This window comes from Dreissena polymorpha, chromosome 16, assembly GCF_020536995.1.
Source record: "Dreissena polymorpha isolate Duluth1 chromosome 16, UMN_Dpol_1.0, whole genome shotgun sequence".
Classification (NCBI taxonomy): domain Eukaryota; kingdom Metazoa; phylum Mollusca; class Bivalvia; order Myida; family Dreissenidae; genus Dreissena; species Dreissena polymorpha.
This window is the reverse complement of record NC_068370.1, coordinates 50,823,140-50,839,983: the sequence shown is the minus strand read 5'-3', so window position 1 is coordinate 50,839,983 and position 16,844 is coordinate 50,823,140. Positions and strand designations below refer to the sequence as shown.

General features: G+C 35.4%; 1 protein-coding gene across 46 annotated transcripts in view; it reads right to left on the bottom strand.

The window, feature by feature from the left end:
- Positions 1–16,844, bottom strand: part of LOC127862458 (plexin domain-containing protein 1-like) — a 146,966-nt gene that overhangs the window by 23,425 nt on the left and 106,697 nt on the right. For 8 of the 46 annotated variants that reach the window (XM_052401573.1, XM_052401575.1, XM_052401586.1 and 5 more), the window contains 4 exons: positions 12,034–12,072; positions 11,638–11,685; positions 5,785–5,823; positions 5,390–5,437 (listed from right to left, as the gene is read on the bottom strand). The exons of 6 other annotated variants lie outside the window; for them this stretch is intronic. In XM_052401573.1, coding sequence (XP_052257533.1) covers positions 5,390–5,437; positions 5,785–5,823; positions 11,638–11,685; positions 12,034–12,072 — 174 coding nt within the window. Of the gene's footprint in view, positions 1–5,389; positions 5,438–5,784; positions 5,827–11,637; positions 11,686–12,033; positions 12,076–16,844 lie in introns of all 46 variants that reach the window. 32 more of the 46 variants (XM_052401582.1, XM_052401588.1, XM_052401602.1 and 29 more) reach the window with 15 other exon arrangements.

The window sequence follows — 16,844 nt, the reverse complement described above, 5'->3', positions numbered from 1 at the left end:
CATTTAAGTTCACAGTGACCTTGACCTTCAAATGAATGACATTGAAATGAATGACCTTGAAATGACCAGTGGTCATCTAAGTGTGCTTGCAAACCTTTACGTCAAGTTTGAGATTCTAGGTCCAAGCATACCAAAGTTATAACAATTTTAACATTTTAACATTGAAGGTCACAGTGACCTTGACCTTCAAATGAATGACATTGAAATGAGCAGTGGTGATCTTCTAGTACTGGCCAACCTTTGTGTCAAGTTTGAAGACTCTAGGTACAAGCATACCAAAGTTATAACATGGAATAAGAACTTTAACATTTTTACCTACCAAAGTTATAAGAACTTTAACATTTTTACATTCAAGGTCACAGTGACCTTGACCTTAGAATGAATGACCTTGAAATGACCAGTGGTCATCTAAGTGTGCTTGCAAACCTTCATGTCAAGTTTGAAGACTCTATGTCCAAGCATACCAAAGTTATAACAATTTTAACATTTTAACATTTAAGGTCACAGTGACCTTGACCTTCAAATGAATGACATTGAAATGACCAGTGGTCATCTTCTAGTACTGGCCAATCTTTATTTCAAGTTTGAAGACTCTAGGTACAAGCATACCAAAGTTATAACATGAAATAAGAACTTTAACATTTTTACATTCAAGGTCACAGTGACCTTGACCTTCAAATGAATGACCTTGAAATGTCCAGTGGTTACTTACTAGTTCTGGCCAACCTTCATGTCAAGTTTCAAGACTCTAGGTCCAAGCATACCAAAGTTATAACAACTTTAACATTTTTACATTCAAGGTCACAGTGACCTTGACCTTCAAATGAATGACCTTGAAATGTCCAGTGGTTACTTTCTAGTTCTGGCCAACCTTCATGTCAAGTTTCAAGACTCTAGGTCCAAGCATACCAAAGTTATAACAACTTTAACATTTTTATATTGAAGGTCACAGTGACCTTCACCTTCAAATGAATGACCTTGAAATGACCAGTGGTCATCTGTTAATCCTGGCCAACCTTCATGTCAAGTTTGAAGACTCTAGGTCCAAGCATACCAAAGTTATACCATGAAATAAGAACTTTAACATTTTTACATTCAAGGTCACAGTGACCTTGACCTTCAAATGAATGACCTTGAAATGACCAGTGGTTACTAACTAGTTATGGCCAACCTTCATGTCAAGTTTCAAGACTCTAGGTCCAAGCATACCAAAGTTATAACAACTTTAACATTTTTTATATTGAAGGTCACAGTGACCTTGACCTTCAAATGAATGACCTTGGAATGACCAGTGGTCATCTGTTAATCCTGGCCAACCTTCATGTCAAGTTTGAAGACTCTAGGTCCAAGCATACCAAAGTTATACCATGAAATAAGAACTTTAACATTTTCGAGCACGCCGCCACCCCGCCCGCCCGCCCGCCCCCCCCGCCCGCCCGACAACATCAATCTATAAGCCGAGATTTTTTCGAAAAAAATCCGGCTAAAAATGTACCAGTAACAAAATTATCTCTCTTTATAATAAATTGTAGCTTACAAGGGACTTCAGCAATATGAAAGGTAACAGTCACATAGTTGTCTCTACTTACATTGTAGAATAAATAAAACTCCAAAGTTAAGAAATTGCTGTGTGAACAATGGACAACAATGGACAGTACATAGCGTGTGTTTAGTGAATCTTAAATAAGGATGTTATGTCAATTACCGTAATTACTCAAGGTCTTGGACATTTAAAAATAATTATTTATTTTCGTGTTGGAAAATTTAGATTAAAAAAAAAATTAAACAAGAGCACCGCCTTGTGGGTGCAGACCGCTCATCTATTTTTCTTTTTAAAGGTGTAGGGACCTATCTCAATTTCAATCACAAAGGATGGAGGGATGGAGTGGAGAGGGGTGTATAGTGTGGGGGTGTGGTCATTTATTACATTATCTTCCAAAAATGAAAACAAAATAAAAAATTATTCTTGGGTGGGATGGTTGGACGGTATTTCAAAAATAAAATAATAAAAATAAATATTTGTGTTTTTTAACCATGTTTGAAAAAAACAAGAGATGTGTTTGTCAGAAACACAATGCCCCCTATTGCGCCGCTTTGAAATTATAATTTATTTTTTTTAACTTTGACCTTGAAGGATGACCTTGAACTTCCACCACTCAAAATGTGCAGCTTTATGAGAAGGCCGCTTTGAAATATTTATTTTTTTACCTTTGACCTTGAAGGATGACCTTGACCTTGAAGGATGACCTTGAAATTCCACCACTCAAAATGTGCAGCTTCATGATAACGCCGCTTTGAAATTATTATTTTTTACCTTTGACCTTGAAGGATGACCTTGACCTTGAAGAATGACCTTGACCTTGAACTTCCACCACTCAAAATGAGCAGCTTCATCAGCACGCTGCTTTGAATTTTGTTATTTTTTTTTTTTACCTTTGACCTTGAAGGATGACCTTGACCTTAAAGGATGACCGTGACCTTGACTTTCCACCACTCAAAATGTGCAGCTTCATGAGAACGCCGCTTTGAAAATTTTATATTATTTTTTTGACCTTGAAGGATGACATTGACCTTGAACTTCCACCACTCAAAATGTACAGCTTCATGATAACGCGGCTTTGATTATTTATTTATTTTACCTTTGACATTGAAGGATGACCTTGACCTTGAAGGATGACCTTGACCTTGAACCTTCACCACTCAAAACGTGCAGCTTCATGATAAAGCCGCTTTGATTTTTTTTTTACCTTTGACCTTGAAGGATGACCTTTACCTTGAAGAATGACCTTGACCTTAAACTTCCACCAATCAAAATGTGCAGCTTCATGATAATGCTGCTTTGAATTTTTTTTATTTGTTTTTTGACCTTTGACCTTGAAGGATGACCTTGACCTTGAAGGATGACCTTGAACTTCCACCACTCAAAATGAGCAGCTTCATGAGAACACCGCTTTGATTTTATTTATTTTTAACTTGAAGGATGACCTTGACGGATGACCTTGACCTTGAACTTCCACCACTAAAAATGTGTAGCTTCATGAGATACACATGCATGCCAAATATCAAGTTGCTATCTTCAATATTAAAAAAGTTATGGCCAATGTTAAAGTTTTCGGACGGACAGATGCCATATATTTGACATTTGACCTTGAAGGATTACCTTCACCTTCACCTTTCACCACTCAAAATGTTCAGCTCCATAAGATACACATGCATGCCAAATATCAAGTTGCTATCTTCAATATTGAAAAAGTTATGGCCAATGTTAAAGTTTTCGGACAGACAGACACCATAAATGGTCTGGACAGAGTCAATTGTGGTATGTCAGGTAAGAGTTGTTTTGTCAAAGTATCAATCGAATCTAATCATAAATAAAGAAGTTATGGCAATTTTAGCAAAATTTAATAATTTGACCTTGAGAGTCAAGGTCATTCAAAGGTCAAGGTAAAATTCAACTTGCCAGGTACAGTACCCTCATGATAGCATGAAAGTAATTAAAGTTTAAAAGCAATAACCTTGATACTTAGAAGTAAAGTGAATCTAAACACAAAATGTAACCATATATTCAAAGTTACTAAGTAAAAAAAGGGCCATAATTCGGTAAAAATGACAACCAGAGTTATGCAACTTGTCCTTTACTGTCCCCTTATGATAGTTTGCGAGTGTTCCAAGTATGAAAGCAATATCTATGATACTTTAGGGGTAAAGTGGACCAAAACACAAAACTTAACCAAATGTTCAAGCATAAAGGGCCCATTATTCCATCAAAATGCCAGTCAGAGTTACATAACTTTGCCTGCATAGTCCCCTTACGATAGTTAGTAAGTGTTGCAAGTATGAAAGCAATGGCTTTGATACTTTAGGAAAAAAGTGGACCTAAACACAAAACTTTACGAAATTTTCAATTTTCTAAGTATAAAAAGGGCACATAATTCTGTCAAAATGCCAGTCAAAGTTACATAACTTTGCCTGCACAGTCCCCTTACGATAGTTAATAAGTGTTGCAAGTATGAAAGCAATGGCTTTGATACTTTAGGAAAAATGTGGACCTAAACACAAAACTTTACCAAATTTTCAATTTTCTAAGTATAAAAAGGGCACATAATTCTGTCAAAATGCCAGTCAGAGTTACATAACTTTGCCTGCACAGTCCCCTTACGATAGTTAGTAAGTGTTGCAAGTATGAAAGCAATGGCTTTGATACTTTAGGAAAAAAGTGGACCTAAACACAAAACTTTACCAAATTTTCAATTTTCTAAGTATAAAAAGGGCACATAATTCTGTCAAAATGCCAGTCAGAGTTACATAACTTTGCCTGCACAGTCCCCTTATGATAGTTAGTAAGTGTTGCAAGTATGAAAGCAATAGCTTTGATACTTAAGGAATAAAATGAACCTAAACACAAAACTTAACCAAAATTTTCAATTTTTTAAGTATAAAAAGGGCACATAATTCTGTCAAAATGCAAGCCAGAATTATCTAACTTTGCCTGCCCAGTCCCCTCATGTGACCTAAATGCAAAACTTAACCGGACGCTGACGCCGACGCCAAGGTGATGACAATAGCTCATTTTTTATTTTTTTTAAATAGATGAGCTAAAAATTACAGGTGTCCGAACATTTAAGAAACAAATATTAAGGTGTCCAAAAAGTATAATTATATTGAAATAAATGGAACAAGACTATTGCCAAGCAGTATATGTCCCCTACCGGCTCCACCATTGTTAGAATTATTTTTTTTGTTTGCCATTGCAACCAGAATTTTTGATGTAGGAACAAAATGAAATGACGTGCATAATGTTCATTGCCATCTATCTATGTTTCAAGTTTCATGAACAAATATGAAGAACTTTTAAAGTTATGGCAGGATCCAGAAAAGTTTGACAGACCCACAGACGCACAAACCATAAGTCCCCTGTGGTGAAACCGGTAGAGGACAATAAATCAATGTACAATAATTTTATTGCAAGAAATCCTCTTTTTTCTGCTTGAAAAATAAATGGTCCATTGTCCTCATGCATGCATCTGTCAGGTTTTATGACCTTAATCCGTTTGTAAAAAACAGTGATGAAAGTGTCACAAGACAAGCGAAAACAGGTCTGAAGTCTGTAGAATAGCACAGTGAAATATACTGTCTGAAAATTAAGAGACATTAATTATGTCCAAAAACCCGTAAGTCCGAAAATTAAGAGTAAAAAAAAAATATTCAGGCTTAAAAAGAGGGTGTTTGAAAACTTAGAAAGTCCGAAAGCTTAGAGTAATTACGGTATTACGCATATATATATATATATATATATATATATATATATATATATATATATATATATATATATATATATATAGCCAAATTGTGCAAAGGTTCAGCATTTGCTGTAGTGAAAAGCTTTTACCTGACTGCACATCTGCTTTCTGTTGTGAATTATAATCTGCCGCAGGTTCTAAACAGTCAGTTGTTCTTTTATAAACATGGCTTAACAGCATCAGATTGTCAAAAGAAGATAAATAAACATATCATGTTTAAATCTTTTATTTGATAATTATATAATTATTTTTTTGCTACTTAATTTCATACTTACATAATTATTGGTTAGAAATATCTTTGGTAATGAGAATTCATTATCTTTATCATACATTTTACAGAAATTTCATGAACCAAAAATTCTAGTCAAAACCTTCACATTGAGATTTAAAGATAATTTAAGCTTTGAGCTTCAACCCATACAAAGGGTCAAAGGTCTAGCTAAAAAAAAAATGTATCATGAAAAATTTGCAAACTCTGATTTACCTGTTGTCATGGAAGTAAGATAGATGTCTTTAACAGTGGCTGCTCAATTAAAGAGGAACATAATTGGATTGATGTGGAGCACGTCATTTTATTGAATGAAACAAAACAAGTAAAAATAACATTAGTAAAGCAGTGTAATAATCAATTTTCTTACTTAACAAATTTTAAAATAAACTTCGTCGACCATATTTCATATAGAATTATACAACTATGCTTTTGCAAACAAGATAGGTTTTTATATTCATTCTATACTGGCAGATTAAATACTCAAAGTTAATGTAAAACTGTGACAAGAAATATAAATATTTTGCGAAAAACAGATTTTGAACATCATATAGAAAATAGATAACAATATATCAGACAGTTTAGATATTTTCATGTTTTCATGAATCTTTTCAATGCATTTGAAACATAACAGTACCAAAAATATATAAATGGGCCATCTTCGGTAATAAAATTAGTTAAACTTCTACACAAAAAATATCCTTGTTCATTTTAGCTGGAAAATAACGAATAAATGAATGAATAATTAATATTAAAAAAAGAAGAAATAAGAAATAAATAATAACAAGGGCTGTTTGTAAAACATGCATGCCCCCCTGATATGGGCTGTCAGTTGTAGTGGCAGCCTTGGTGTGATTATGTTTTTTGTCACTGTGACCTTGACCTTTGACCTAGTGACCTGAACATCAAAAGGGGTCATCTGCCAGTCATTATCAATCTTCCTATGAAGTTTCATGATCCTAGGCGTAAGCATTCATGAGTTATCATCCGGAAACCATTTTACTATTTCGAGTCACTGTGACCTTGACTTTTGACCCAGTGACCTGAAAATCAATAGGGGTCATCTGCCAGTCATTATCAATGTACCTATGAAGTTTCATGATCCTAGGCGTAAGCATTCTTGAGTTATCATCCAGAAACCATTTTACTGTTTCGAGTCACTGTGACCTTGACCTTTGACCTAGTGACCTGAAAATCAATAGGGGTCATCTGCCAATCATGACCAATGTACCTATGAAGTTTCATGATCCTAGGCATTAGCATTCTTGAGTTATCATCCAGAAACCATTTTACTGTTTCGAGTCACTGTGACCTTGACCTTTGACCTAGTGACCTGAAAACAATAGAGGTCATCTGCCAGTCATGATCAATGTTCCTATGAAGTTTCATGATCCTAGGCGTAAGCATTCTTGAGTTATCATCCGGAAACAATTTTCCTATTTCGAGTCACTGTGACCTTGACCTTTGACCTAGTGACCTGAAAATCAATAGGGGTCATCTGCCAGTCATGATCAATGTACCTATGAAGTTTCATGATCCTAGGCCTTAGCATTCTTGAGTTATCATCCGGAAACCATTTTACTATATTGGGTCACTGTGACCTTGACCTATGACCTAGTGACCTGAAAATCAATAGGGGTCATCTGCCAGTCATTATCAATGTACCTATGAAGTTTCATGATCCTAGGCCTAAGCGTTCTTGAGTTATCATCCGGAAACCATCTGGTGGAAGGACCGACCAATGGACCGACATGTGCAAAACAATATACCCCCTCTTCTTCAAAGGGGGGCATAATAATAACAATAACCAGAACGTATCACAGAACTGAGTAGTGACAAATACCCCCGTACACAGCATGTAGTAAGTAGTAGCATTATAATAAAATGCACCTGCAGACTGTTTTTTTTTGCTAATTTAATAGCTGTAATTGCCCCTATTTCCAATGGCAAAAGTTAATCTTTTTTTTTAATCCAGTCCCAGCATTCCCAATTCTGATTTTTAATTTTCAGATAGTTTGAAATAGAACTATTGAGTATGCAAATTATGATTTTGAAGTTATATCCATTTAAATGTTATTGTTATGTTTGAAATTTTCTATTTTATGTTAGTGTATACAATAATTGTCTAAAAATTATAAACAAAGAAAAACATATTTTCCAAATTTTAAATACATTTAATGATGCTAAATTTTCTAATTTCAGTGGTATAATATGTTATATTAAAAAAAATGGTGAGAATAGGTCCTGCATCGCCAGTATAGATAACAGTAGACTTTTAAAAAAAAAATAAGTAGAGAACCACAAAACAATTTTACCTACCAAATAATATACCTTTGGTCCTTGTGGCTTCCAAGAGTAATATTTTTATACAGTAATTTATTTTGCTGTATATGAATACGTAAGTAATTTGACAACCTGGTATGGCCAGTTATGACCTGGATGTCATGTTTTGATTCAACAAATTGACAATAATAATGTAACGGAAATTCTAAGTAAAAAAAGGGACATAAGTTTTGTTATTTTCAATATCAGAAGATAAAAATCATAAATGCACAACTTCATATCATAAAAAGGAAAGCTTTTATGTTTGAACGTTATGTCTAAATTTGTGTCTAAGGACAGACAGACAGCAAGGGAAACCAGCAACTAACAGAAATCCATGGTGATTCCAGTACAACGCCTTTATTTCATAACATGGGGTATAATAATAATAATAAAAACAAGAGCACCGCATAACGGGTGCCAACGCTTGGCTGCGGATGCAGTTTTGAACAAGGGCTGTTTATAAAACATGCATGCCTCCCATATGGGCTGTCAGTTGTAGTGGCAGCCATTGTGTGAATACGTTTTTTGTCACTGTGAACTTGACCTTTGACCTAGTGACTTGAAAATCAATATGGGTCATCTGCCAGTCATGATCAATGTTCCTATGAAGTTTCATGATCATAGGCCTAGGTATTCTTGAGTTATCATCAGGCAACCATTTAACTGTTTTGAGTCACTGTGACCTTGACCTTTGACCTAGTGACCTGAGAATTAATAGGGGTCACCTGCAAGTCATGATCAATGTACCTATGAAGTTTGATGATCCTAGGCGTAAGCTTTCTTGAGTTATCATCCGGAGACCATTTTACTGTGTTGAGTCACCATGACCTTGACCTTTGACCTAGTGACCTGAACATCAATAGGGGTCATTTGCCTGTCATAATCAATGTACCTATGAAGTTTCATGATCCTAGGCGTAAGCGTTCTTGAGTTATCATCCGGAAACCCTTTTTCTGTTTCGAGTCACTGTGACCTTGACCTTTGACCTAGTGACCTGAAAATCAATAGGGGTCATCTGCGAGTCATGATCAATGAACCTATGAAGTTTCATGATCCTAGGCGTAAGCGTTCTTGAGTTATCATCCGGAAACCATTTTTCTGTTTCGAGTCACTGTGACCTTGACCTTTGACCTAGTGACCTGAAAATCAATAGGGGTCATCTGTGAGTCATGATCAAGTACCTATGAAGTTTCATGATCCTAGGCCTAAGCGTTCTTGAGATATCATCCGGAAACCGTTTTACTATTTCAAGTCACTGTGACTTTGACTTTTGACCTAGTGACCTCAAAATCAATGGGGGTCATCTGCCAGTCATGAGCAATGTACCTATGAAGTTGCATGATCCTAGGCCTAAGCGTTCTTGAGTTATCATCCGGAAACCATCAGGTGGACGGACGGACCGACCTACCGACATGTGCAAAACAATATACCCCCTCTTCTTCGAAGGGGGGCATAATAAATGAAAGCTTGTCAGAATTTATTTTTTAAGGTCACAGTGACCTTGACCTTTGACCTAGTGACCCTAAAATGGGTGTGGCATGTAGAACTAATCAAGGTGCATCTACATATGAAGTTATAAAGTTGTAGGTGGAAGCACTTTGATTTTAGAGCCAATGTTAAGGTTTTATCACGGCGGACCGTATACGACGAGCTGGCTATGACAATACCTCGGGTTTTCTCCGAAAACAGCCGAGCTAATAATAATAATAATAACAAGAGCACCGCATAACGGGTGCCACGCTCGGCTATGGGTGCAGTTTTGAATAAATGAAAGCTAGTAAGAATTTATTTTTTAAGAGGTCACAGTGACCTTGACTTTTGACCTAGTGACCCTAAAATGGGTGTGGCGTGTAGAACTCATCAAGGTGCATCTACATATGAAGTTTCAAAGTTGTAGGTGGAAGCACTTTGATTTTAGAACCAATGTAAGGTTTTAGCTCGACGCGGACGGCTGACGACACGACGAGCTGGCTATGACAATACCTCAGGTTTTCTCCAAAAACGCCGAGCAAATAATAATAATGATAATTATTATTATTATTACAGTAATGATAATACCTATACTAATAGTACTACTACTAATACTAGTAATAATATAAATAATAGTCTTAGTTGTAAACCAGAAATATATTTCTCGCAAAGCTCAGATGGAATAGGGGTAAAGAAAGTTATCAGCAAAGACAAAAATAATAATTGAGAACAAAATACAGATCATTTAAATTTTGGCAATTGTTGTCAACTAGCAGCTTTTTCTTGAAACGTTCAGATTGAGTATAAAAAGGGCACATAATTCTGTCAAAATGCCAGTCAAAGTTACATAACTTTGCCTGCACAGTCCCCTTACGATAGTTAATAAGTGTTGCAAGTATGAAAGCAATGGCTTTGATACTTTAGGAAAAATGTGGACCTAAACACAAAACTTTACCAAATTTTCAATTTTCTAAGTATAAAAAGGGCACATAATTCTGTCAAAATGCCAGTCAGAGTTACATAACTTTGCCTGCACAGTCCCCTTACGATAGTTAGTAAGTGTTGCAAGTATGAAAGCAATGGCTTTGATACTTTAGGAAAAAAGTGGACCTAAACACAAAACTTTACCAAATTTTCAATTTTCTAAGTATAAAAAGGGCACATAATTCTGTCAAAATGCCAGTCAGAGTTACATAACTTTGCCTGCACAGTCCCCTTATGATAGTTAGTAAGTGTTGCAAGTATGAAAGCAATAGCTTTGATACTTAAGGAATAAAATGAACCTAAACACAAAACTTAACCAAAATTTTCAATTTTTTAAGTATAAAAAGGGCACATAATTCTGTCAAAATGCAAGCCAGAATTATCTAACTTTGCCTGCCCAGTCCCCTCATGTGACCTAAATGCAAAACTTAACCGGACGCTGACGCCGACGCCAAGGTGATGACAATAGCTCATTTTTTATTTTTTTTAAATAGATGAGCTAAAAATTACAGGTGTCCGAACATTTAAGAAACAAATATTAAGGTGTCCAAAAAGTATAATTATATTGAAATAAATGGAACAAGACTATTGCCAAGCAGTATATGTCCCCTACCGGCTCCACCATTGTTAGAATTATTTTTTTGTTTGCCATTGCAACCAGAATTTTTGATGTAGGAACAAAATGAAATGACGTGCATAATGTTCATTGCCATCTATCTATGTTTCAAGTTTCATGAACAAATATGAAGAACTTTTAAAGTTATGGCAGGATCCAGAAAAGTTTGACAGACCCACAGACGCACAAACCATAAGTCCCCTGCGGTGAAACCGGTAGAGGACAATAAATCAATGTACAATAATTTTATTGCAAGAAATCCTCTTTTTTCTGCTTGAAAAATAAATGGTCCATTGTCCTCATGCATGCATCTGTCAGGTTTTATGACCTTAATCCGTTTGTAAAAAACAGTGATGAAAGTGTCACAAGACAAGCGAAAACAGGTCTGAAGTCTGTAGAATAGCACAGTGAAATATACTGTCTGAAAATTAAGAGACATTAATTATGTCCAAAAACCCGTAAGTCCGAAAATTAAGAGTAAAAAAAAAATATTCAGGCTTAAAAAGAGGGTGTTTGAAAACTTAGAAAGTCCGAAAGCTTAGAGTAATTACGGTATTACGCATATATATATATATATATATATATATATATATATATATATATATATATATATATATATATATATAGCCAAATTGTGCAAAGGTTCAGCATTTGCTGTAGTGAAAAGCTTTTACCTGACTGCACATCTGCTTTCTGTTGTGAATTATAATCTGCCGCAGGTTCTAAACAGTCAGTTGTTCTTTTATAAACATGGCTTAACAGCATCAGATTGTCAAAAGAAGATAAATAAACATATCATGTTTAAATCTTTTATTTGATAATTATATAATTATTTTTTTGCTACTTAATTTCATACTTACATAATTATTGGTTAGAAATATCTTTGGTAATGAGAATTCATTATCTTTATCATACATTTTACAGAAATTTCATGAACCAAAAATTCTAGTCAAAACCTTCACATTGAGATTTAAAGATAATTTAAGCTTTGAGCTTCAACCCATACAAAGGGTCAAAGGTCTAGCTAAAAAAAAAAATGTATCATGAAAAATTTGCAAACTCTGATTTACCTGTTGTCATGGAAGTAAGATAGATGTCTTTAACAGTGGCTGCTCAATTAAAGAGGAACATAATTGGATTGATGTGGAGCACGTCATTTTATTGAATGAAACAAAACAAGTAAAAATAACATTAGTAAAGCAGTGTAATAATCAATTTTCTTACTTAACAAATTTTAAAATAAACTTCGTCGACCATATTTCATACAGAATTATACAACTATGCTTTTGCAAACAAGATAGGTTTTTATATTCATTCTATACTGGCAGATTAAATACTCAAAGTTAATGTAAAACTGTGACAAGAAATATAAATATTTTGCGAAAAACAGATTTTGAACATCATATAGAAAATAGATAACAATATATCAGACAGTTTAGATATTTTCATGTTTTCATGAATCTTTTCAATGCATTTGAAACATAACAGTACCAAAAATATATAAATGGGCCATCTTCGGTAATAAAATTAGTTAAACTTCTACACAAAAAATATCCTTGTTCATTTTAGCTGGAAAATAACGAATAAATGAATGAATAATTAATATTAAAAAAAGAAGAAATAAGAAATAAATAATAACAAGGGCTGTTTGTAAAACATGCATGCCCCCCTGATATGGGCTGTCAGTTGTAGTGGCAGCCTTGGTGTGATTATGTTTTTTGTCACTGTGACCTTGACCTTTGACCTAGTGACCTGAACATCAAAAGGGGTCATCTGCCAGTCATTATCAATCTTCCTATGAAGTTTCATGATCCTAGGCGTAAGCATTCATGAGTTATCATCCGGAAACCATTTTACTATTTCGAGTCACTGTGACCTTGACTTTTGACCCAGTGACCTGAAAATCAATAGGGGTCATCTGCCAGTCATTATCAATGTACCTATGAAGTTTCATGATCCTAGGCGTAAGCATTCTTGAGTTATCATCCAGAAACCATTTTACTGTTTCGAGTCACTGTGACCTTGACCTTTGACCTAGTGACCTGAAAATCAATAGGGGTCATCTGCCAATCATGACCAATGTACCTATGAAGTTTCATGATCCTAGGCATTAGCATTCTTGAGTTATCATCCAGAAACCATTTTACTGTTTCGAGTCACTGTGACCTTGACCTTTGACCTAGTGACCTGAAAACAATAGAGGTCATCTGCCAGTCATGATCAATGTTCCTATGAAGTTTCATGATCCTAGGCGTAAGCATTCTTGAGTTATCATCCGGAAACAATTTTCCTATTTCGAGTCACTGTGACCTTGACCTTTGACCTAGTGACCTGAAAATCAATAGGGGTCATCTGCCAGTCATGATCAATGTACCTATGAAGTTTCATGATCCTAGGCCTTAGCATTCTTGAGTTATCATCCGGAAACCATTTTACTATATTGGGTCACTGTGACCTTGACCTATGACCTAGTGACCTGAAAATCAATAGGGGTCATCTGCCAGTCATTATCAATGTACCTATGAAGTTTCATGATCCTAGGCCTAAGCGTTCTTGAGTTATCATCCGGAAACCATCTGGTGGAAGGACCGACCAATGGACCGACATGTGCAAAACAATATACCCCCTCTTCTTCAAAGGGGGGCATAATAATAACAATAACCAGAACGTATCACAGAACTGAGTAGTGACAAATACCCCCGTACACAGCATGTAGTAAGTAGTAGCAATGCAATAAAATGCACCTGCAGACTGTTTTTTTTTGCTAATTTAATAGCTGTAATTGCCCCTATTTCCAATGGCAAAAGTTAATCTTTTTTTTTAATCCAGTCCCAGCATTCCCAATTCTGATTTTTAATTTTCAGATAGTTTGAAATAGAACTATTGAGTATGCAAATTATGATTTTGAAGTTATATCCATTTAAATGTTATTGTTATGTTTGAAATTTTCTATTTTATGTTAGTGTATACAATAATTGTCTAAAAATTATAAACAAAGAAAAACATATTTTCCAAATTTTAAATACATTTAATGATGCTAAATTTTCTAATTTCAGTGGTATAATATGTTATATTAAAAAAAATGGTGAGAATAGGTCCTGCATCGCCAGTATAGATAACAGTAGACTTTTAAAAAAAAAATAAGTAGAGAACCACAAAACAATTTTACCTACCAAATAATATACCTTTGGTCCTTGTGGCTTCCAAGAGTAATATTTTTATACAGTAATTTATTTTGCTGTATATGAATACGTAAGTAATTTGACAACCTGGTATGGCCAGTTATGACCTGGATGTCATGTTTTGATTCAACAAATTGACAATAATAATGTAACGGAAATTCTAAGTAAAAAAAGGGACATAAGTTTTGTTATTTTCAATATCAGAAGATAAAAATCATAAATGCACAACTTCATATCATAAAAAGGAAAGCTTTTATGTTTGAACGTTATGTCTAAATTTGTGTCTAAGGACAGACAGACAGCAAGGGAAACCAGCAACTAACAGAAATCCATGGTGATTCCAGTACAACGCCTTTATTTCATAACATGGGGTATAATAATAATAATAAAAACAAGAGCACCGCATAACGGGTGCCAACGCTTGGCTGCGGATGCAGTTTTGAACAAGGGCTGTTTATAAAACATGCATGCCCCCCATATGGGCTGTCAGTTGTAGTGGCAGCCATTGTGTGAATACGTTTTTTGTCACTGTGAACTTGACCTTTGACCTAGTGACTTGAAAATCAATATGGGTCATCTGCCAGTCATGATCAATGTTCCTATGAAGTTTCATGATCATAGGCCTAAGTATTCTTGAGTTATCATCAGGAAACCATTTAACTGTTTTGAGTCACTGTGACCTTGACCTTTGACCTAGTGACCTGAGAATTAATAGGGGTCACCTGCAAGTCATGATCAATGTACCTATGAAGTTTGATGATCCTAGGCGTAAGCTTTCTTGAGTTATCATCCGGAGACCATTTTACTGTGTTGAGTCACCATGACCTTGACCTTTGACCTAGTGACCTGAACATCAATAGGGGTCATTTGCCTGTCATAATCAATGTACCTATGAAGTTTCATGATCCTAGGCGTAAGCGTTCTTGAGTTATCATCCGGAAACCCTTTTTCTGTTTCGAGTCACTGTGACCTTGACCTTTGACCTAGTGACCTGAAAATCAATAGGGGTCATCTGCGAGTCATGATCAATGAACCTATGAAGTTTCATGATCCTAGGCGTAAGCGTTCTTGAGTTATCATCCGGAAACCATTTTTCTGTTTCGAGTCACTGTGACCTTGACCTTTGACCTAGTGACCTGAAAATCAATAGGGGTCATCTGTGAGTCATGATCAAGTACCTATGAAGTTTCATGATCCTAGGCCTAAGCGTTCTTGAGATATCATCCGGAAACCGTTTTACTATTTCAAGTCACTGTGACTTTGACTTTTGACCTAGTGACCTCAAAATCAATGGGGGTCATCTGCCAGTCATGAGCAATGTACCTATGAAGTTGCATGATCCTAGGCCTAAGCGTTCTTGAGTTATCATCCGGAAACCATCAGGTGGACGGACGGACCGACCTACCGACATGTGCAAAACAATATACCCCCTCTTCTTCGAAGGGGGGCATAATAAATGAAAGCTTGTCAGAATTTATTTTTTAAGGTCAGTGACCTTGACCTTTGACCTAGTGACCCTAAAATGGGTGTGGCATGTAGAACTAATCAAGGTGCATCTACATATGAAGTTATAAAGTTGTAGGTGGAAGCACTTTGATTTTAGAGCCAATGTTAAGGTTTTATCACGGCGGACCGTATACGACGAGCTGGCTATGACAATACCTCGGGTTTTCTCCGAAAACAGCCGAGCTAATAATAATAATAATAACAAGAGCACCGCATAACGGGTGCCACGCTCGGCTATGGGTGCAGTTTTGAATAAATGAAAGCTAGTAAGAATTTATTTTTTAAGAGGTCACAGTGACCTTGACTTTTGACCTAGTGACCCTAAAATGGGTGTGGCGTGTAGAACTCATCAAGGTGCATCTACATATGAAGTTTCAAAGTTGTAGGTGGAAGCACTTTGATTTTAGAACCAATGTAAGGTTTTAGCTCGACGCGGACGGCTGACGACACGACGAGCTGGCTATGACAATACCTCAGGTTTTCTCCAAAAACGCTGAGCAAATAATAATAATGATAATTATTATTATTATTACAGTAATGATAATACCTATACTAATAGTACTACTACTAATACTAGTAATAATATAAATAATAGTCTTAGTTGTAAACCAGAAATATATTTCTCGCAAAGCTCAGATGGAATAGGGGTAAAGAAAGTTATCAGCAAAGACAAAAATAATAATTGAGAACAAAATACAGATCATTTAAATTTTGGCAATTGTTGTCAACTAGCAGCTTTTTCTTGAAACGTTCAGATTGAGTATAAAAAGGGCACATAATTCTGTCAAAATGCCAGTCAAAGTTACATAACTTTGCCTGCACAGTCCCCTTACGATAGTTAATAAGTGTTGCAAGTATGAAAGCAATGGCTTTGATACTTTAGGAAAAATGTGGACCTAAACACAAAACTTTACCAAATTTTCAATTTTCTAAGTATAAAGAGGGCACATAATTCTGTCAAAATGCCAGTCAGAGTTACATAACTTTGCCTGCACAGTCCCCTTACGATAGTTAGTAAGTGTTGCAAGTATGAAAGCAATGGCTTTGATACTTTAGGAAAAAAGTGGACCTAAACACAAAACTTTACCAAATTTTCAATTTTCTAAGTATAAAAAGGGCACATAATTCTGTCAAAATGCCAGTCAGAGTTACATAACTTTGCCTGCACAGTCCCCTTATGATAGTTAGTAAGT